This window comes from Choloepus didactylus, chromosome 1 (assembly GCF_015220235.1).
Source record: "Choloepus didactylus isolate mChoDid1 chromosome 1, mChoDid1.pri, whole genome shotgun sequence".
In the NCBI taxonomy this organism is placed as follows: domain Eukaryota; kingdom Metazoa; phylum Chordata; class Mammalia; order Pilosa; family Megalonychidae; genus Choloepus; species Choloepus didactylus.
The window spans coordinates 210,705,504-210,725,947 of NC_051307.1; the positions used below are offsets into that span (position 1 = coordinate 210,705,504).

A 20,444-nucleotide genomic window follows, 5' to 3' on the forward strand; every position below is an offset into this window, starting at 1 on the left:
ATGAATATGACTGCTGATTCTTTGATAGCTATACTTTGGCATACTGGCTTTGCTTTAAAAAAACAACAACAAAACAACACTTGAAACTGGCATACTAACAGGATTTGATTTGACATATGGTGAGATATTCTCACTGCTTTATGCCAGAAATCAACAGAAACTGAGGAATCATGAATAAATCATATTCTATAATATATTTAAGCATAAACATGCTTCAACATGTGTTTGAAGGAAAACTAATTAAAACAAATCACATCTTTGTGCCGTATCTCAGATTTTTTACTTGAAATAGTTTGTAAATGGAATCCAGCTTGTGAAGTCACTTAGTCATGAGTATATTGATTTTAGCAAACTAATTTATTAGATTAAATTTGCTCACTTAAAAAATAGATGACTTTTTCTGAAAATGCTTACTAAAATAGATAGGAAAGGAATTTATCTTAACTGAAAGTTCCAAATATAATATGTACCATGTAATTATTTACAATATATTTTCAGAAAAAAAAGACACTATTCAGATTAAATGCAGACAAGAAAACCACATTTTTAACACTTGACATTTCCATTGATCCTATTCCAGGAGATTTGTATTGAAATTTTTTTTCGCCATTAGAAGCTGTGATTCTCTATGGGACCTTTTCAGCTTTGCACGCCGATTTTGGAACCAGATCTAAAATTAAGGAAAAATAAAATCATTTTCAAAAACATTATTTCATTATTCTTAATATCCAAGCAGCATGAGTAACAGGTAAATTTGGAAATTACCTGGATTCTGTCTTCCTCTAGATTCAGTTTTCGGGCCAAGTCTTCTCTAATATCAATGCCAGGATAGCAGTTTATGCTAAAGACCTTTTCCAAAACTTCAATCTAAGAATAAATCAAATGTCAATATTCAGTATGACACCAAAAATAAGCTTTAATTTCTATAGAAAAATTCTTGTATTTAAAACCTTGGCAATTAATCTGTCAGCCTTTTCTTTTGTCTTTCTACAAACTGTTAAAAAATGATCCAGTCTACTATTTCATTAATAAGGGTTCCAAACTGAGATACCAAAGTTAATGCGCTTTTTGCTAAACAAGGCATCAATTAAAACCTTTGTATTATTATCGGTTGAAACAACTTCCCACCTGGTTTTGAGTAAAAGCAGTTCTTGGTCTTCGGCCTCTATACCAACTCAACTCTCTTTTCAAAGACAGTTTTTCTGACGGTGAAAAGTAATTTTCATGTTTCAGAACTCTTTCTTCCAGCACTGGGTGATCCACAGTACAAGGGAATGAGATCCCACTGGGAAGACCAGGAACATGTAGGTGTAGGATTCCATCTTTCCCTAAAAACAGAACAATAAAACCTCATCTAATATGTCCAATCCTACATTCCACAAAGTTCTAAAAGAAGTAATTTCAGGAACTTATCTTTAATTTTCCCAGGGGAATTCTCCTGGGTTTCAAAAAAGAACTGACTCCTCACCAACAGAAAACCAAACAAAAATGAAGAGTCTGCCTTGGTAATAGAAAACATTTAGGTGTCTGAATGTCAATTATTTTTCAGTGAAAACAGAATATCTGATGTGTCAAATAAACACAGAGAGATCTTCTGAAGTAAATTTCAGGTTCTTGGCACGTCTTGTAAGTGAACTTTACAATCACTTGGCTTAAGGCTGATATTCTTTTTATTTCCCATAGGAATCAGCTGGAAGTGAGTCCTAGATGCTTCAGTTATACAATTGTATGGAACTGCAGCTTCTCTCTAACTGTAAGTGGTATGAATTAAAGGACAAATTAATCACCGCAAATGAAATAATGAAGAGTTAAAAAAAGTAAGTTGTGGCATACCTGAGGAGCCGCAGGTGTCTGCCCAGGGCCTGTGAGGTTTCATTGATGGGCCACAGTCTTGCTTCTGGTCCCGTCCTAAGATGCTATCAATTGAAAAGGAGCAGGGTGAGGGTTTGCTTTCCCCAAGCTGAGCACCTTCCTGAAGGCTGGGAGACATCCTTGCGTGGACTGCACAGAGCAACAGCTCAGTCCTCTCCCTGCCTCTCTGCTGCTTCTGCCCCACGTGTACAGGGCTGGAATCTTCCTGCAGTTCACCTTATAGCTCTGTTGACAAGGAGGCTGGATTTAGAACGTCACTAATTAAAATCCTGTTTTAGGAAGTTTTAGCATGTCAATGAACACTCTCCCACCCAGCAGATCCAGGAGTTAATTGTTTATTTGTTTGCAAGTAATTAGCAACTAATGGCTACACCAGGGGGGCCACCTACAGGGACAAAAAGGGTTATCTCTCCTAAGCAGAACACAGACTTAACTTTCTCAAAAGAAGTGATGCACAAACGTAGTACTCCTCTTTTATTTAAAATCATTAATGTATAAAATCATGCTTTTAATTCTGACGTTTATACTTTCATGGACTCCAATTAACTAAGCAAACAGGCAAGATAGGAGAGCAGTCAAGTAATAAATAATCTAATTTAAGTGAATTTTCTTCTGAGGAAATTGGAAAAAATAATAATCTCTTAATGCTATTATGGTAATTCTGATTAAAATGCTGGTTTTTCATATGCATATGTAATAGTTAATGTCATCAATGAAAACACAATAGTATTTGGAGTGCAGCATACTGGAAAAGGTTGGCAATGTTATTAAAACTGAGTGTAATTGTCTTCCAAGTGCCTGGATTAATTCATAGGTACAATTGCACCAAGTATTTTAAATAATTAATGGGCTAATTCTCTGCTTTCATCTTTTCTTTTAAATGAGAATGATACAAGTTTATATGAAGATTCATATGTAACCGCCCTCCAGCATTTAAAAGCATGACAATCAAACTAAAGAGAATAATTTCTTCCCCCCACCACAGTTATTTCAAAGAAAAGAACATCTTTCTTGCTGTATTTTTTAAAGGAAAAATTTCCCTCTTCGGATCTTTTGAGAGACTGGAGGTTTTTCATGAAGACGATGGGGCTTGTGAAAAGAACAGAATACTTAAATTTCACAGTTCTAAAAAAAAGTTGAAATTAATAGAGAAGCATAATTGCTAATTCAAAAGATTTTGAAGTGGTCATTCCCTCAAAGCGATGTAATAATCTCTAGTTCTTGTACTCTGTTGCTCTTTTACTTCCAGTACCTTCTTGAAGATAAATTTAAGTGCCCACCAGTCTTTTCTTCAGAGAAAAGGAAAAGTAAATGCTACTCACAGAAGAAATAGCCTTGACAGGACAGAGATCAACCCCTTCAGATTTTGTCCCATCATGGTGCCACAAATATTAAGCTAAATTCCTCCTGCTGCAAGTTCTAGGGTGAACAAAGTATCTCACATACAAAGCATCAACAGGCACACCAAAGATGGGTCTATAAATATACATGAAAAATGTTTCTGAGAATGAATAAACCATAATAAAAGTTTACACCTCATGCAAGTTCTGTATAAAGTGTCATGGGATGTAGACTGTGCAAAGACGGGGGTGACTTAATCTGGGAAGACCTGGAGGAAGAGAGGGAATTCGGGCCGTATTCAGATGCCTTTCTTTTCTCTGAGACAATTAATCATTCGTGTATTCATTTCACAATCAGTTGAGCACCACTCCACCAGAAAAAAACAGGATCCTTGCCCTCCCTTGTGAAGCTCATTCACTTTGGAGCAGGGATGGGGGTGGGGTAGACAGGCAACAAACAATAATTGCAGTAAGTAAGTAAATTATCAAGTATGTTAGTCAGTGATGAGAATGAGGAAACAGTCAGTGCAGGAGGTGGAAATCACTGAGACTCCCCTCTGCCACAGACATGTGCCTCTGAGGTGCTGAAGTTGTAAGGATGTCAACAGCACATGCTAAAGCAACTCCAGTTCCCAATTTCTCTTTTATCAACAAGGACATTCCAGTATTCTTATTCAGCTTGAGTTGATTTTATTTGGATTTACCTAACTCCATTCTGTATGTGGGTGAGGGGATGAAAACAAAAGGCAGGAAAGAATTTCTCTAAAAATGTGGGGGACATGTATCCTCGTACATTCACTTAATATGTGCCAGATACTGTTCTGGGTGCTAGAGATGCCAACAATGAACAAAACAGGGTAATTTTAGAGAGTAATAAACACTCTGAAAGGAGTGAACAAGGTGATGGCGATGCAGCATCAGCTGGGGGCGGGCTGTCCGTAAGTACAGTTTTCTCAGGAAGGCCTCTCTGAGGTGGTGACATTTGAGCTGCAGCTGAGGATCAGAGAGAGCCGAGCATACAAAGAGTAGGAGAAAAAGCATCCCAGTCAGAAGAACCAGCAAGAATAAAAGTGCTGTTGCTGGAAACTGCTTGAAATATTTGAGGGAGAAAAAGCAAGAGGCTGGGGAGGAGCGAGTGGTACCAAGCACTTGGTCAAGCCAGGCCCAAGTGGATACTGGCTGGCCTTTCTAAAGGCCTTGTAAGGAGTTCAAATGCAAAGAGAAGTTGGGTTTTAAGCTGGGACTGTCATGATAGGATTTATGTTTTTAAAAACCTCACTCTGGCTGCTATGTGGAAAGGGATTGGAGGGGGATGAGAGTGTAACCAGGGAAATTAGTTGGGAGTTATTTACTTAACAACAATCTATTAAGCATATACTACATGCTAGGCACTGTTCTAGGAGTGAGGGATATTGTAGTGAAAACATAGGCAAGAGATGATGGCTCTTGGACAAGATTAATGGTGGGTTTGGAGAGAGGTGTTGATATTCTTCAAGACATATCTTGGAGTTTGTGGAAGATTGAATAATTGATCCCAATTCTTCAATTCCTGTAATATATTATATAGCCACCTTCTTGCTGTGGCCTTGGTGAGTGTATATATTTTCCTCCCTTGACTTTAGACTTGTCTGTGTGACTTGCTCCAGCCAATGGGACTGATACGAACAGAAGTTTGAAATGTGCCAAAATGGCTTGGCTTGCCCTCTTGGGCTTCTGACATCACCATGAGAAAAACATCCCTGGGGTAGCTGCTGTCCCTCAGTCTGAACCCCAGGATGAACACATGGAGTCAACTGGAGCCAAGTCAGCCAGGTCCAGCCATGCTCAGCCAAACACCAACTGACACGCAGTCTCGTGAATGAGAAAAATAAATCTTCATTGTTTAAGCCACTGAGATTTTTGAGGTTATCTGATTCATGGCATTTTGGAGGAATTGATTTGGGGTAGAAGAATATGTCTTGCTGAAGGATTAGATATGGATGTGAAGAAAGGAAGGCTTTCAAGAAGACTCTTTCATTTTGGGTTTGAACAAATACAGTGCCATTTATCGAGGTGTGGAAGCCTGGACTAGAGGAGGAAAGATTTGGGGAGATATCAAACTGATATCCTGTTTGGGTAACAAGTAGGCTGTTGGATACATGAGCATGAGCTCAGGGCTGGAATTCTAAGTTTGTGCATCACCAGCAAAAAGATGGGATTAAAAGCCATAGGTCTGCATGGGAACACCCAAAGAATGAAACTAGAGAAAAGAAGAGTCTGGAATGCTGTAATATTTGGAGGTTACGGGGGAAGAAAAGTTGGAGAAGAAACAACCAGCAAGGCAGGAAAAAAAAAATCTGGAGAAGTGGTAATAGACAGAGCCAAGACAGAAACAGGGTCAAGTCAAAAGATGGCTGCAATACCCTCCCAAGTGTTCACCTTGCTTCTCTTCTTGAACCCCTAAGGTCTACTCTCAATACAGCAGTCAGAGGGATCACTTAAAAACAGAAGTCGGTTCATGTCACAATTCTGCTCAGAAAACATCTCCCATCTCAGTTTGCAATGGCCTACAGGACCTTACATGATCTGCCTCCAACCTCTTACCTATTTGATCTCATCTGCTATTATTCCTCCCATGCTTACTCTATTCCAGTCATACTGGACTCTTCCTCCTCTTTTGAACACACCAGGCACAATCAATGCCTTTATATTGGCTGTTCCCACTGTCTGGAATATTCTTCCCCCTATATCCTCATGGCTCACTGCTATACCTCCTTCAAGTATTTGCTCAAATGTCATCTTCCCAATGAGGCCTACCCTTCCCATCCCTTTTTAAATTGCAATCTCTCTCCCAGCACTTCCGAACCCCCTTGCCATAGTACTTACCATCTTTTGTCATACTATTTAATATATCTATTTCTCTGTCTCCTATCTCTAGAATTTCTGTCTGTTCTGTTTACTCCTTAGCATCTAAAACAGTGCTTGGCTCATACTAGGTGAAAGAATAAATTAATGGTCAATGGTGTTAATGCTACTGAGAGGATGAGTTAGATCAAGACAGAATTGTAACCACTAGGTTTGTTAACAAGGAAATTACTGGCAACTTTAACACCTTGGAAGGTAGACTATTTTTTTTTAAAGCCAGACTTGAAGTAAATTGAAGAATGAATGGGACATTTCTGGTTCTAACATTATACTGGATCAGATCCCTTGAAAGACCCTTCTACTATGCACAACTAGATCCTGGATAAAACCTATTTTCAAATGTACTGCTGATCCCGACAAGTAAAGGACATTTCCAAGAACCTCATTAAATAAAACAAAAACAAAACACAAAAGCCAAAAGCCAAGAACTAAAATTGTAATTGGGAACAGTGATGTTGCCCTCAAGTGCAAATATCTTTAGTAGCACTGCAACAAGGATACTAACCCTCAGGCCAGCAGTAGGTGAAGCAGCTGAATCGAAGACTCCCACTTCAGGCCAGTACTGTCAACTCCTTGGTTCCAAACCATCTCTGGAGGAAAGTTTCCCCTAATTTGGGTTCACAGGATTCCCACAAGTTAAAATAACGCAAATCAAAGATCATCAAGCATGTGAGGCCAGCCACCATGAGTGAAAACCAGCAGGAACAGAGATACTCTGTGGCAGAGACTGCTAGTTGTCTCCCAATATCCATTCTATACATTCTCAATAGCAATATAATTTTTAGGTAAAGGCTAATGACTACATTTCCCAGACCATCTTGCAGGTTGGTGTGCTCAAGCTTATAGATGTAAGCAGAAGTAATGTGTATAACTTTTAAGCCCTGCTTCTGAAAGGAAGTGGCATTCCATCCATGTTCCCATTTTTCCTTTCCTGCTGTGTGGACTGTGTATGAGAGGGTGGAATTAGGTGAGATGTTGTAAGATGGCAGTGTAACAAGAGACAGGGAGCCTGGGACCCTCTTGATTGTGTACTGGACTTTCCATACCAGCACTGGACTACCTACTTCAGCTGTAATGTGGGAGGAATAAACACCAGTCTTGTTATTTGGGGACGTCATGTCACAGCAGTCACATCTATATCTGTATTTAATACAGATAAGGAGAAATTCAGATATTGGAATTATCAGAATATACAACTGCTATACATAAAAGTTTAAGAAACTAAAGATTGGAGTCATAAATAGGGGCAAGTAAAAATAAGCTATCATCAATGAATGGGAAGATTTTAGAAAGAAAAAATGGAACTGATAAAAATGAAAAAAAAATAGTACTGAAAAATACTCAGTGGATAAGTTAAAAGCATTTTGGACTCGGTCATGAGTGCCCTTATCCACACCCTGGCCAACATTCATTATCATAAACATTTTCAATTATTTCCAATCTGATAAGCAAAAGAATCTCATTATTTCTTTTTGCATTCCTCCATTTATTAGTAAGGTTGGGCATTTATTTCTCCACAATTTATTGGCCAAAATGTGTTTCTTCTTTTGCAAAATGATGGTTTATGTCCTTAGTCCATTTTTCTAATGGGGAGAATGTTTTTTGTTTGTTTGCTTTTAATTGAATAAGAGTTATTTTTATAGAAAAGATGGGAACTCTCTGGTATATATAATTCATAATTTCCCCCATTTTGTCCTTTATGTTTTGACTTTACTGATGATGTGTACTGTCATACAAAGTTGTATGTAGTAAAATGCGTTGATCTTGCCCTTTATGGTTTCTGGCCCTTTAAAAGGCCATTCTAACTCCATTTATAGTAATGGTGAAGTAACTCCTAACTATCTACCCTTCCAAAGATACAAACCCTGGACAAAAATATAAAAGGACAATTACCCCAAAGTATTGGAAAATGGCCAAAAGCAGGAAGAAACTGAAAAGGAGAAGAGACCTGGTGAAGAGCACTAGATTAGTTTCTCACTTTTATGGCTTTTTACCTGAGGGCAGACCCCAATCAGCACATTATGGGATGATCTATAATATTACTAGCTTAAAAGACCAAAGGATAGAGTTAAGGGCTACCACAGTGGACAGTGAGAGGAGAGTCCTGGAAACGAGAGAGATTCAGAGCCCAGTTTCTACATATAAACTCTGCCCAAATCTCTGGCTACTCCCTGAACTTGAAATGCACAGGAAAGATATCAAGCAGCCTAGCTAATTTTAAAAGGACTGAATAAAGATTTTAGTTGCTTACCACCACAAGGAAGACAGTTCAGAGTTTGAGCCCAGTCTGGTTAAAAAACAAACAAACAAACACTCTTTAGAAGACTATAATAGAATCCAGAGACTCTATAAATATCATTTACAATGTCCAGCATATAATCCAAAATTACCAGACATACAAAGAAACAGAAAAATGTAACCCATATTCATGAGAAGACGTAATCAATGGAGGCAGATTCTGGGGATAACTAGATGTTAGACTTAGCTGACAAGAATGAAAACTAGGTATTGTAAATAGGACACAATGAAAATATGATTCAAATGAATGAACAAATAGTGTAAGTTGTCACAGAAATAGCTAAAAAAAGAATGAAAGGTAAAGTCTAGAACTGGAAAATAAAATACCAGAAGTAGAAAATTCACTGGTTTAGCCTAATGGTAGACTGGAGATGACAGAAGAGTAAGTGAACTTGAATATATACTAATCATTATTATCCAATCTGAAGAGCACATAGGCAAAATGATTGAAAATAAAATTAACAGAGCCTCAGTAACCTGTAAGACAATATCAAAATATCTAACACGTACGTAACTGGAATTTCAGAAGGAGAGAAGAGAGAAGAGGGGATAGAAAAATATTTAAAGAAATAATGGGTGAAATTTTCAAACATTTGGTGAAAGACATATATTTACATATTCAGGAAGCTCAGAGAATCCCCAGCAGGATAAATACAAGGAAAACCAAAGGCAGGCACATCATAGGCAAATAGCTGAAAGTCAAAGATAAAGAGAAAATCTTGAAAGCAGCCAGAGGAAAATGGCACATTATCTATTTGGGGAATAGCAATAAGATTATACACTGATTTTTCATGTGAAGCAATGGAGGCCAAAAGACAGTGGACCAACATTTTTAAAGGGCTAAAAGAATAAAAAAAGCATGCCAGTCCAGAATTCTATATTTAAATATTTTTAAATATTTAAAAATATTCTTTAGAGAATGAAGGCAAAATAAAGACAGTTTCAGATAAACAAAAATTAAGAAAATTTATCACCAGGAGACCTACACTACAATTAATTAATAATATGTTAATCCCAAGTTTAAGTATTATATGGCATTGCAACTTCTGCTTTGGTCTCTTAAATAGTTTATTCTGGGGTAAGCCAATCACCACACAATAAGGATATTCAAACAAGTTTGAGAAGAAGCTCACATGGAGAGGTATTGAGGCATCCTGCCAAAAGCCAACATGGACTTGCCAGCTATATGAGTGAGACACTAGGGAAGTGAATCCTCTAGTTCTGGTCAAGCCTTCAGATGATTGAAGTCCCAGATGACATTCCACCCCAGTCTTAATGGAGATCCCAAGACAGAACTGGGCAGCCAAGCCACTCCTGAATTTCTGATGGAGAGAAACTGTGAGAAGTATTAAATGAATATTCTGTTTTAGAACACTAAATTTTGGAGTGATTTATTATGCAACCAGGTAACTTAAACATAAGATTCCATCATAAGGAACTAGGGAGAAAAACAAAAGTAAACCAAGGTAGAACAAAGGAAGCAAAAATAAGAGCAGAAATCAATGAAATAAAAAACAAATATTGGAAACAACAAATGTCTAAATTAGTTTTTTTTAAATGATTGATAAAATTGATAAATCTCTAGCTAGACTGATCAAGAAAAAAAAGGATGAACACAAATTACCAGTAATAAGAATACTGAGCCTACCCACTAGCCTATCACACTACAGAGCCTACAGACATTAAAAAGATAACAAAACACTATGAACAAATTTTTTTAAAAAGTAGGATGGCCAAAACTGAGATAGCATGAAATTGAAAATATGACTAGTCATATTTATTAAAGAAATTGAATTGGTTAGCAAAGTCTTCCCTGCAAAGAAAACTCCAGGCCCAGATGGCTTCACTGGTAAAATTTACCAAACATTAAAGAACAGTTTTACACAAACACCAGTCTTAAACAAATGCTTTCAGAAAACAGAGGAGAATAGAATATTTTCAAATCCATTTTGTGAGGTCTGAATAACGCTGATAACAAAAACTTTCAAAAACATTACAAAAATTATAGACAAAAGTTCCTTATGAACATAGGCACAAAAAACTTAAATAACTAGCAAACTGAGTACAGCAATATATAAAAAGGGTAATACATTATGACTAATTGAGGCTTATCTCAGGAAGGCAAAGATGCTTTAACATTAAAAAAATCAAAGTAATGTATTTTATTAACAGAAAGAAGAGGAAAATCATAGTACTCTAATAGATGCAAAAAAACACCCATCATGCTTAAAAATATTCAGCAAATTAGGAGTAGAAGGGAATTTCCTCAATCTGATAAAAGGCATATATAGAAATGTAAAATTATCTTAACATTTCATGTTGAAATATTGAATGTTTTCTCCCTAAGGTCAGAAGCAAGGCAAGGATGTTTACTTTCGGCATGTCTATTCAACACTATACTGCACCTTAACCAGTGCAATGAGGCACAGAAAGAAATAAAAGTCATAAACATTAGTAAGGAAGAAGTAAACCATCTCTATTCCACAGATGACACGATTTTTTCCACAAAAAACAGCTACTAACTAAAACTAATAAGTGAATTAGTAAGGTCACAGTATAAAAGGTCAATATACAAGAATCAATTTAATTCTATACACTAGCAGAAAACAATTAAACATATACCTAATCTGTGAACCAACAATTCCATTCCTAGATAAATGAAAATATATAGTCCATGAAAAGACTTGCACAAGAATATTGAGAGAAGCTCTATTCCTAAAAGCCAAAACTGGCAACAGCCCAGGTGCTCATCAATAGGAAAGTGGATAAACAAACTACACTGATAATTATACAATGGATTACTACTTAGAAATATAAAGATATATACTACCAATGTATGTAACAACATTAATGAACCTCAAAAGCATTGTATTGAGTGAAAGAAGTCTTACACAAAAAGAATACGTGCAGTATGATTTCTTTTACAGGAAGTTCTAGAACAGGCAAAACTAGTTTATGTTGCAACAAAATCAAAGGGTGTGGATGAAGGTAGGACTGAATAGGAAGAGGAATAAGGCAACTTTCTGGGGTGATGGTAATGTTCTACACCTTACCAAGATGAGGTTGGATTACACAGGTGTATGCATTTGTCAAAACTTATTGATTGGTATTTGTTCTCTAAGATTTGTTCACTCCACTGTATGTAAAATCTTATCTACAAAAGCATGAAAAAATTAATGATACGAATGCTGAAGTGTTCGGGGGGAAGTGTATTGATGTGTACAACTTACTTTAAAGGGCATAAAAAATAAAATGGCATGTTGAATGCATATGAGATGTTTTCATCATCTCTGTTATTACCTATTGTTCTATAATTCTAGACCAATGGATCTTTTAGTCCGATAGAACTTTCTGCAATGAGGGAAATGCTCTCTATCTGCACTGTACAGAGACAGTGCATATGATAGCCACCAGTCAGATGCGGCTAATGAGCACCTGAAATGTGGATAGTTCAATGCAGGAATTGACCATACATATATATATATATATATATATATATATATATATATATATATACCATTTCCATCATCACACTAAGTTCTATTATACAATGCTGGTCTAGAATTATAGAACAATGTAGAAAACAGTGATGATGAAAATAGGCATCAACGTTTTGTTCTTGACATGAGAACAGTGTTTCACCATTAATATGTCTACTGTTCATTTCTAATAAATGCTATTATCTGAAATAATGTTATAATGAATACATATATACAAAATATCTATAGTGCTTTATAACTTGTAAAGCATTTTAAGCATATTTTTATTTAATCCTCTCAGAGATCCTCCACCATTTTGTGGCTGAGAAAACAGAAGCAGAGAGTATAGCTGTAACTTGCAGAAGACACCAACTAATAAGTAGGGGCACTTTGACTCACATATTCAGTCTCCAAAACCCGTGTTCTATTATTCATTTTACCAACTAAATGCCACTGTAATGTCTTCATCAATGATCTCATGATATAAACATCAGAATGTACTGATTAAGAAAAAAAGTTGTAAAAACCTTGCATATGACATAGCTTCAATATTTTTCAATATTTACTTTGATATGAAAAATAAAAGCCTGATATATTGACTGAAGAGATTCCAGAAATGATAAAATTGGATAGTCTATATTTTTAACGTCTATATGTATAAGGTGAAGCAAAGGCTGAGAGATTCATATTTTATTTTGATTTAGTATCTTGTAAATCCACTCAGGTTTTGATAATTTATTTCCTAATTGCGTATTTCACTTAAGACTCAAATCATTAGCATCAGGAAAACTGCCCAAGATCTTAGGTGTTTTGGCAGAGATTTCTGTAAAAAGCCATACAATTATTATGCAAACAAGGAGATTCTCCTGCACAATCACAATAAAACCCTCAAAAGAAGAATAATTGATACAACACTACCATCTAGTCATCAAACCTAATGCAAGTTTCACCCATTGTCCTCAATAACATCTTTTACAGCAAAGAATCCTGTTCAGAATGCATTGCCTTCAGTTGTGCTTCTTAACCTCCTTCAATCAGCAAGAGATCCTCAGTATTTCCTTGCCTTTCATGACCTCGGCACTTTTGAAGATTACATTTGCAGAATGTCCTTCATTTTAGGTTTGTCTGATGTTTCCCCGTGATTAGATTCAGGTTAAGAATCTTTGGCAGAACTGTCACAGAAGTGATCCTGTGTTCTTCTCTTTATTTCCTATAAAGCAGGACATGATTTTGATTTGTCCCATTATTGGTGATATTTAAGTTTGAGCACTTGATTAAGATGGTGTCTGTCAGGTTTCTCCACTGTAAAGTAACTCTTTTCCTCTTTGTAGTTAATAAGTATTTTGTGAGGGTGTGCTTTAAACTTATGTAAAGATCCCGACACTCATCAAACTTTCTATTTATTCATTTATTTATTGGTATGGACTCATGCCTTCCTGGTTATTTAATGGGTTATAATCTCATTCTTTATTTTGATGCTCAAATTTTCCCTGATTTGACTAATATGAGTCTCCTTCAAGCTTATTTCTGTGTCCTTTTGACACATCATTTTTGAACACTCTCTTAACTTTTGGGACAAAATGTCCCAGGACTATCTTGCTCTTTCCCTAGTCTTCCTTTCCCTTTTCCAAGGAGTTCTAGTTCTTTTTAAAGGTAAATGGTATTTGGAAGCCAAGATCTGGGCTCCGTGTGCTCACTGCTATTGGGAGCTGGGGAACATATGTATGTACATACACACATTGATATGTATGTTTATTCCTATTTATTTGTTGAACTCTATGAGTTCACACAGATACTTCTAATTCCAAACCAGCACCATAGGATTCATTCTAGCTTTCTTCCTTTCCATATTTATAATTCCCTTCTCCGACAGGGAGAGACCTGGTTCCCATTATCCTCTGTATTATCTAACTCATCAGATTTATCCTTTTTATGTAACCAAACTTCCATCACCACCACCCCATTCCCACAGAGATGCCCTGCTCTACTCACCTGAGCTTGATGCCTTGTTGCTGGCTGCCCTACTGCAAGAAAGCCTTCCTTACCCCGTTGAGCACCAACAGCCCGTGCTAGGTGCTCCCCAATATACAAAAGCCCTTCTCTCCCTTCTAGAGCTCTGTCACTCCCTGCTCAATGTGTTTTTCCTTTAAACCAATGTATCTTATAAACCACTGAGTTTACTTAACATAAGTTAATTTGCCCATAATTCACAATGTCTCATATCATTAATTCACTTGGCTTCCCAACATTTGTTTCAAACCACAACCTCTATTAAAGGTGTTTTGTTTAAAATCAGAGTAAAAGTCAAAGTCCCCACAGTAGCCCAAAGGCTATACACGATCTGGCCTCCTCTCTCTCTCCACTGCCCCTCGGATTCTTCCTCTGGCTCCCTCCTCTCCAGCCACTCTGGCCTTGTGCGATTACTGAAACCGGCCAGGCCACTCCTTTAGGGCTTAGGGCCTCTGCCCTGGTGGCCCCTCTTCCTGGAATGTTTTCCCCTCAGATGTCCTCATGGCTCACTCTCTCACCTCCTTCAAGTTTTTGTTCAGATGTCACCCTCTTACTAAGACCTACCCTGACTAGCCTATCTAAATTTACAACTGCCTCCCACCCTCTTTTCCCTGCTCTATTTTCTATAGCACTTACCACCTTCTAATACATTATACTTCTAATACTACTTATTATGTTTACTTTTTATTGTCTTTCTCTCTGCTACTTCCACTAGACTGTAGCTCTGCAAGAGCAGGGATTTTTTGTCTGTTTGTTCTGTTCTTTGTTGAAAAAAGACAGATGGTCACTCCCTGATAGTTAGAATCCCCAAATTGAATTAATAGCACCATCTCGTGTTCTTAGAAGGATGTGCTGATTAACCTTGCAACTCACATTTGCATTGGCAATGGGATAAACAGTACTGATTCAATCAATTCTCAGTTACTGGGGTTTTTTGTTTGTTTTTTTTACTGCTTTCTGTGGTTCCACAAAAATTAGAATGTTCTAAATGATTAAACAAACATGGGACATATTGACTTCTTTAACAGCAACTTCTCCACTGACTTGCCGGCTGCTCTGCAGAATTCCTGAGGGGGTAGGAGTGTCATGAAACTGTGTCTTTTTACCTTGGAGCATCTTGTACCCCTCTACCCTCTACCCCCAAACCAGGGTAATAACCTTTACTGTCTTGGTATCTACATCCTTTCTCTGGAATACCAAAATACATATTTAAATTGATTTTTAAATTTTGGTTTTGACCACAAAAGCACCTAAATTAAGAGTGATAAAACACTAGCAAGGGTAACAGTAATATTATTTAAATAAGTAACAGCATTCTGTAAGATAAGGAGCGCAATTTTCTGATATAGAAAATATTGGTTTCTTTAGGTATAACAAAGAGGAAAAAATGAAAAGAATGAAAGCTGCCTTAAAAGCAAGTCCTTCGACATTTTAATATTTAACAGAAGATAATGAAAAGAAAAATTAGCTAATTTTTGTTGAATGCCTATTGTGCCAGGCACTATTCTAAAAGCTCATTAACCATTTTAACAACTGTATGATACAGGTTTTTTTATATTAAGCTCCATGTTTCAGATGATGGAATGGATAATCAGAGAAGTTAAGTAACTTGCCTAACATCACAGAGCTGGTAAAGAGTGGAACCAGGATTCAAAGCCAGCCAGGCCGGTATCAAAGCCTATGCCCATACTCTCATCCACCTCCCCACACAAATGGGAATGATGCTGGCCTGATAAAGGAATTAGTTTATCTCTTCCAAAGAGGAAAGGAAGCAACCATAAAAGAAGCAAAACTATATATAGTTATCCTAGAAGTAAGGTTTTATTGTTTTAGCAGTCAAAGAAGTAGAAGCTACAGAATTTGCCCTGCATTCTAACGATGCCGTGACAATGAGGAAAAGCAGTATTAACATCAAGGTCAAAGACAGACCTGGTTTGCAGGGGCATAGTGAAGAGTCAGTTGGTAAATGAAAGTGACTCAAGCTTCCCAACTGCCAATTAATATACCCAGTTCCTGAATTTGGTTCTTCTCAGCTGGATGTTAAAAAAGACAACAATCAAATTCTTTTAAAGTGAATTCCACTAAGGAATGATTTACTTAGGTAACATCCAGAATTATTTGCATCACACATTGTACTTTTAAAAGGAGCATGATTTCCCCAGAATTTTAAAGTGATGGAGTCTTTGGGGGGATATTTGTGAGTAGGAGGCTTCCAGCACGCTGTAGATGATTGTAGATGAAATTGTGTCCCTTTGCCATCTCCGGCTGTTACTTAGGATTCCATTTCTAAAAGTTTACTTGACTCTTTAAATTCTCTAAAACACAAGGTTATATGGGAAAGGGAATGGTTATTCCCCTTCTTGGGTAGAGTTTTTAAAAATGTGATTTGAGGACTACCAGCTTCAGATTCACTGGGGAGCTGGGGTTGAAAACCCAGATTCCCAGCTCCACCTCTGACCCACTGAATCGGAATCTTCCAGCAGGGCTCAGGACTGTATTCTAACCACCTCCCCAGATGATTTTTATGTGTGCATAAGTTTGGAAACCACTGGCCTAAGGGAATAACTTTAAAAGTAAAGCACTAGCATCATTTGGGTTGTTGGAGTCTTTCCTATTGGAGACCACAGACTAGGCTTCAAGGAGAGCCATGTAAAAACCTAATTATAAGAAGATCAAGTATAATTTTAGGAGACTAATAATTCACAAACCTATCCACACAACTGTGTGTTCTTTTATTGTAAATTATATGTGTGAAACATCTCAATGAGTTCTTTGGTGGATGCTGTTAATCCTGCCTTGCCTTTCATAAAATTAACCAGTTGGCCAAAGTCAATTAGTAAGTCTACAGTAACCCCTGAGGCATTCTCTGAACAAGCCTCATTTCCTGTGTGAAAAGAAATGGGCTTAAAATGAACTAAGTATAGTCAATTGTACAAAACTTAGGCTGATTAAACTTAGAAAGATAATCAAAAGAGGCTGAATTCTTCGTCCTTGGAGACGTTTTAAAATAGGAAATACAATCATCTTTTCCGATAAATAGGGTGTTCAGTGGCCTAACATGAGAGACTCCAATTAGAAGGACTTTTAAGATTCTAGTTTTATCATTTGACTAAACCACATTCCCAGCCAATTGAATGTCAACCTGTTTTGCATTTTGTTTTGTTTTTAATTTTTGTAATTATTAAACTTTTATAGAAATAATGCATTTGAAAACAGATAAAGTGAACATAAAATTGTTCACAGTGGTAGATTTATAGGTGGTTTTTCCTCACATTTTATGTCATGTTTTCATGTATATAAAAAGATACATTCACATTATGAAACACCTATGCATTTTTTAAGTTCAAAATACTCTGATACAGATGCCCCTGAATTTTAGCTGAATGACAGACATAGGGAAAGGATCTTCTTTTGCAAATCCTTTTGTCCCCTAAACATAGTGCTTGGCTAAACAGTACATGCACAATGTGTGCTGCATAGGTAAAGAACTTCTAGTCAATTAAATGCCCCATGTGCCCATTTGTTTCCATGCCAGGCAAAGCAGAGGAAAGAGCAGTGAAGCCTTTTGCGCCAATGGAGCACTTATTTTTCCCCACAAACTATGTATTCATCCACTTGATAGTAAAAATATATATCTTAGGTGCTAGATGTTTGTAAAAGGCAAAAATTCAATCTAAAAACTAGAACTGCAAATAATTAAAATTTTTCTAGTTTTGTGTTATTCACAAAACTCATGACCTTGGGATACTTGCCTCATCTGAAACAACTTTTCCTATCAAATGAGTGGTTATACCTAACATAAAGAACTAGTCATCACTTAAAATAGTATTTTGTCATTTTTACATCATTATTTATTAGTGCTCTTAGGGCTGAAAACTAATTAAATCTGCTTTCAGCATTTTGTTGCAGAATTTGGAACCAGCCCCTTTAGCATGCTCTAACAGCTTGATGACCTTGTTAGAGTTTTCAATATTTCTAAGTAGAGTCCATAATCTTCTCTTATTTTTGTTCTGATCTTCAAGAGCAAAGCCAATTACTATGGATTGAAATTTCTGATCAACTGGCCCAGGTGGTACCTTAGATGTACACTCACTGTACAGTAACATTAAATGACTCTTGGCATTTCCCACATCATCCAGAAACTTACTGACCACCTCATCATAATGCCGATGGCATGCTTTAGAGATTCTTCAGGCTAGGGGTCTCTAATTGTTTCTACTGAAACTTCACAGGTTGAGGGCTTGTCCCATCAAACCATTTGCAGTTAGATTTAATTCTTTCTCCCTTGCTGATCTGCCTGGGGTCCTGGCTATTTTAGATATGGCGGATCATTTCCAAGAGCATTTCTCTCTGTTGCTCAAGAGCAGTTGTTGCTTCCCTCAAAGCTTCAGCCCTGAGCCCCCGTTGGTCCAGCCTCTCCTGCAAGGCGGCTGGAGCAGCCGGCCAGTGAGGGGGAGCGGCAGAAGCGCCCCTTGTTGGCTTTTGCGTTGATCTTCACCTGAGCCATCTGAGCATTCCAGGGGGAGAGGCCAAGGGGTCACCGGTCCTTGGCAGTGGCAGGTTGAGTGTGGTTTTTATTTTTTTAACCAGTTGAGCCTGACAAAAATTCCTTGTCCCTCTCTGATAATGTAATAGCCTCTTGAAAATTCTTTGCAGCAACAGAGTTTATATGTACAAAAGAGACAAAAAAAAAGGAAACCATTTAACTTGATAATACCCCACCCAGCTAACGGAATTTTTCACTGGAAATATTTGGTTTGACTAAGTGGATAATTCCCCATTAATTACACCATATGATTACTCTATTTCTCAGACTTTATTTTCACTTGTCACGTACTCCCTACTCTTACCAGTTTTCACCACCTTGCTTCTCCTTCAATTATAATCTAAATCACAGCTCTGTCCAGGTCACTTACCTTGAGAGTCTTCCTTTCTGCAAACAGGTTGCAAGCACTCTTGCTGGAAGTGTGGAAAAGAGACACGAAGGGCAGAGCTGGGTTGTTGGGGTCTGCATGATGCTGGGTACATCTAAGCATCTGGGAACCCTATTGCTAACAATACAAGAAATTACTTCACATCATCTTTCTCAAAAACTAAAGATCTCTTCTAGCAAGTTACTAGCTGTTTATAGAGAAAAAATCTACGGGATAGCTCTCATTTAAAGGATAATTTTGTGGCATTGTATTGCAGGTCTACTTGATAAAATGTTTTTAACCTGATTTCATCTTTCCTTCAAGAGATCATGGGGAAATCTAGTATTTTAGTTTAAAATATTTAACTGCATTACATAAAATATGTAACTGTGTTTGGATTTGTTCCATTGTATTTGGATTTGTTCCAGTGTATCTGTGGAACCAGGCAGCTAACACTCTTCACTCAGCATCTCATATATCTTAAACGAAAATGGAATGGATTGACAGGATTAACGGCTATATTTTTAGAGGACACTAGTGATTTTGCCGTTTTTTTCGCTATACTGATGAAAGCTTCCTATAACTTTACATAAAAATAAATGAGACAGTGTGAGTTTGGGGAAGAGGACCAAAAACCGCAGGGGGAAGGCCCAGCTTCTGATCTTGACCTGGTCAAATAATCCCCAACTTTCTGAGCTTCACTTTTCTCTACTGCAAAATTAGAGGCAGAAGGATCTATTTAAAACCTTTCCAAAATTTTCTGATTTGACAGAAGTGCTAATCAGTTACAAACATAATGAACCAGTGTATCTTGATTTTAAAAATAATTTTGCATTTTCATTTGTGATTTAAAAGAAATCTGGAAGTCTGAATTACAGGTGTTAGTCCTTCAAGGCTAGGTAAGAACCGATGAACTGGCAACAAAGTCACCTGTTTTCAACTGACTATTCTGATATCCCAAGTGCCTAGAAAGGTAATTTCGAATCTGTCCACGAATTTACCAGAAATCATAGATGACAGATATCTAGCATCATTTTGCTGGATGCTTCGGACAGTGTTGGAAAGTTCGAGAAGCGAAAGAAAGGCGCCAGCATTAGGGCTTTTACCAAGGTCTCTCACGAAAGAAGTTGCGGGAGAAGTGAAACCGTCAAAATTCCCCAGTGTGATCCTCACTCGAGGGTCTGGTCGCCCGCGTTCTCACGCCATGGAGGAGACGGCCCCTCCCAATCACGTCCAAATGCACACGGTGGTAGAAAACGCACCCGCCAACGCGTGTAGTGCCGACTCCACCGCCTGGGAGGGTAGCGCCGGCCACACAGCACCGCGCTGCGAAGGAACCTCCCAGTTAGTCTCGCAGCGTTGACGGACGTCACCTCAAGCCAATGAACACGCGGGAGGCGGGGCAGGGTGGGCTAAGGGGCGGGATTTCCCGCGCGCCAGCTTAGGGCCTAGCGAAGGCGGCGGCGCCTGCGAGGGAGGGCGGGCCGAGGTCAGCTGCTGCGGGCGGGTCGGCTGTCGCGTCTCCTGCCGCCGCCCTCCCTCCGCCACGATGCCGGGGATCGACAAGCTGCCTATCGAGGAGACGCTGGAGGACAGCCCGCAGGTGAGGCGCGGACTGCAGTGGGCGG

The 20,444-nt window shown here is 37.9% G+C and overlaps 2 protein-coding genes and 1 pseudogene across 6 annotated transcripts in view; 1 reads left to right on the plus strand and 2 right to left on the minus strand.

Annotated features, from left to right (window-relative positions):
• Positions 1-524: 524 nt before the first annotated feature.
• HESX1 (HESX homeobox 1) lies at positions 525-20,301 on the minus strand. 5 transcript variants are annotated; one of them, XM_037798787.1, is made up of 8 exons: positions 19,923-20,301; positions 18,820-18,954; positions 8,368-8,403; positions 6,622-6,723; positions 1,834-2,097; positions 1,129-1,328; positions 766-867; positions 525-670 (listed from the first exon to the last, which is right to left on the minus strand). In XM_037798787.1, exons 5-8 carry the CDS (start codon positions 1,988-1,990, stop codon positions 572-574), a joined length of 558 nt encoding a protein of 185 aa, XP_037654715.1. In that variant the 5' UTR covers positions 1,991-2,097; positions 6,622-6,723; positions 8,368-8,403; positions 18,820-18,954; positions 19,923-20,301; the 3' UTR covers positions 525-571. The 5 variants fall into 5 exon arrangements, with proteins under 5 accessions (XP_037654715.1, XP_037654709.1, XP_037654695.1 ...); XM_037798781.1 differs by lacking the exons at positions 6,622-6,723; positions 8,368-8,403 and having other exon boundaries at positions 1,834-1,916; positions 19,990-20,301; XM_037798767.1 differs by lacking the exons at positions 6,622-6,723; positions 8,368-8,403 and having other exon boundaries at positions 1,834-1,916.
• On the minus strand, positions 17,780-18,410 carry LOC119505877 (annotated as a pseudogene).
• APPL1 (adaptor protein, phosphotyrosine interacting with PH domain and leucine zipper 1) overlaps positions 20,268-20,444 on the plus strand; it is a 52,249-nt gene continuing 52,072 nt past the window's right edge. Inside the window, exon 1 of the mRNA XM_037798723.1 lies at positions 20,268-20,419. Within this exon, the coding sequence (XP_037654651.1) occupies positions 20,366-20,419 (54 nt within the window). The 5' untranslated portion in view covers positions 20,268-20,365. The remainder of the gene's footprint in view (positions 20,420-20,444) is intronic.

Excerpts from the sequence above, each read along its gene's own strand:
- HESX1 (XM_037798781.1), bottom strand. The coding sequence starts at position 18,917 with ATGCAGACCCCAACAACCCAGCTCTGCCCTTCGTGTCTCTTTTCCACA. Across the intron at positions 1,917-18,819 it reads CAGAAAGGAAGACTCTCAAG|CATCTTAGGACGGGACCAGA; the intron begins GTAAGTGACCTG and ends TTCAATTGATAG. Across the intron at positions 671-765 it reads TAGAGGAAGACAGAATCCAG|ATCTGGTTCCAAAATCGGCG; the intron begins GTAATTTCCAAA and ends CCTTAATTTTAG.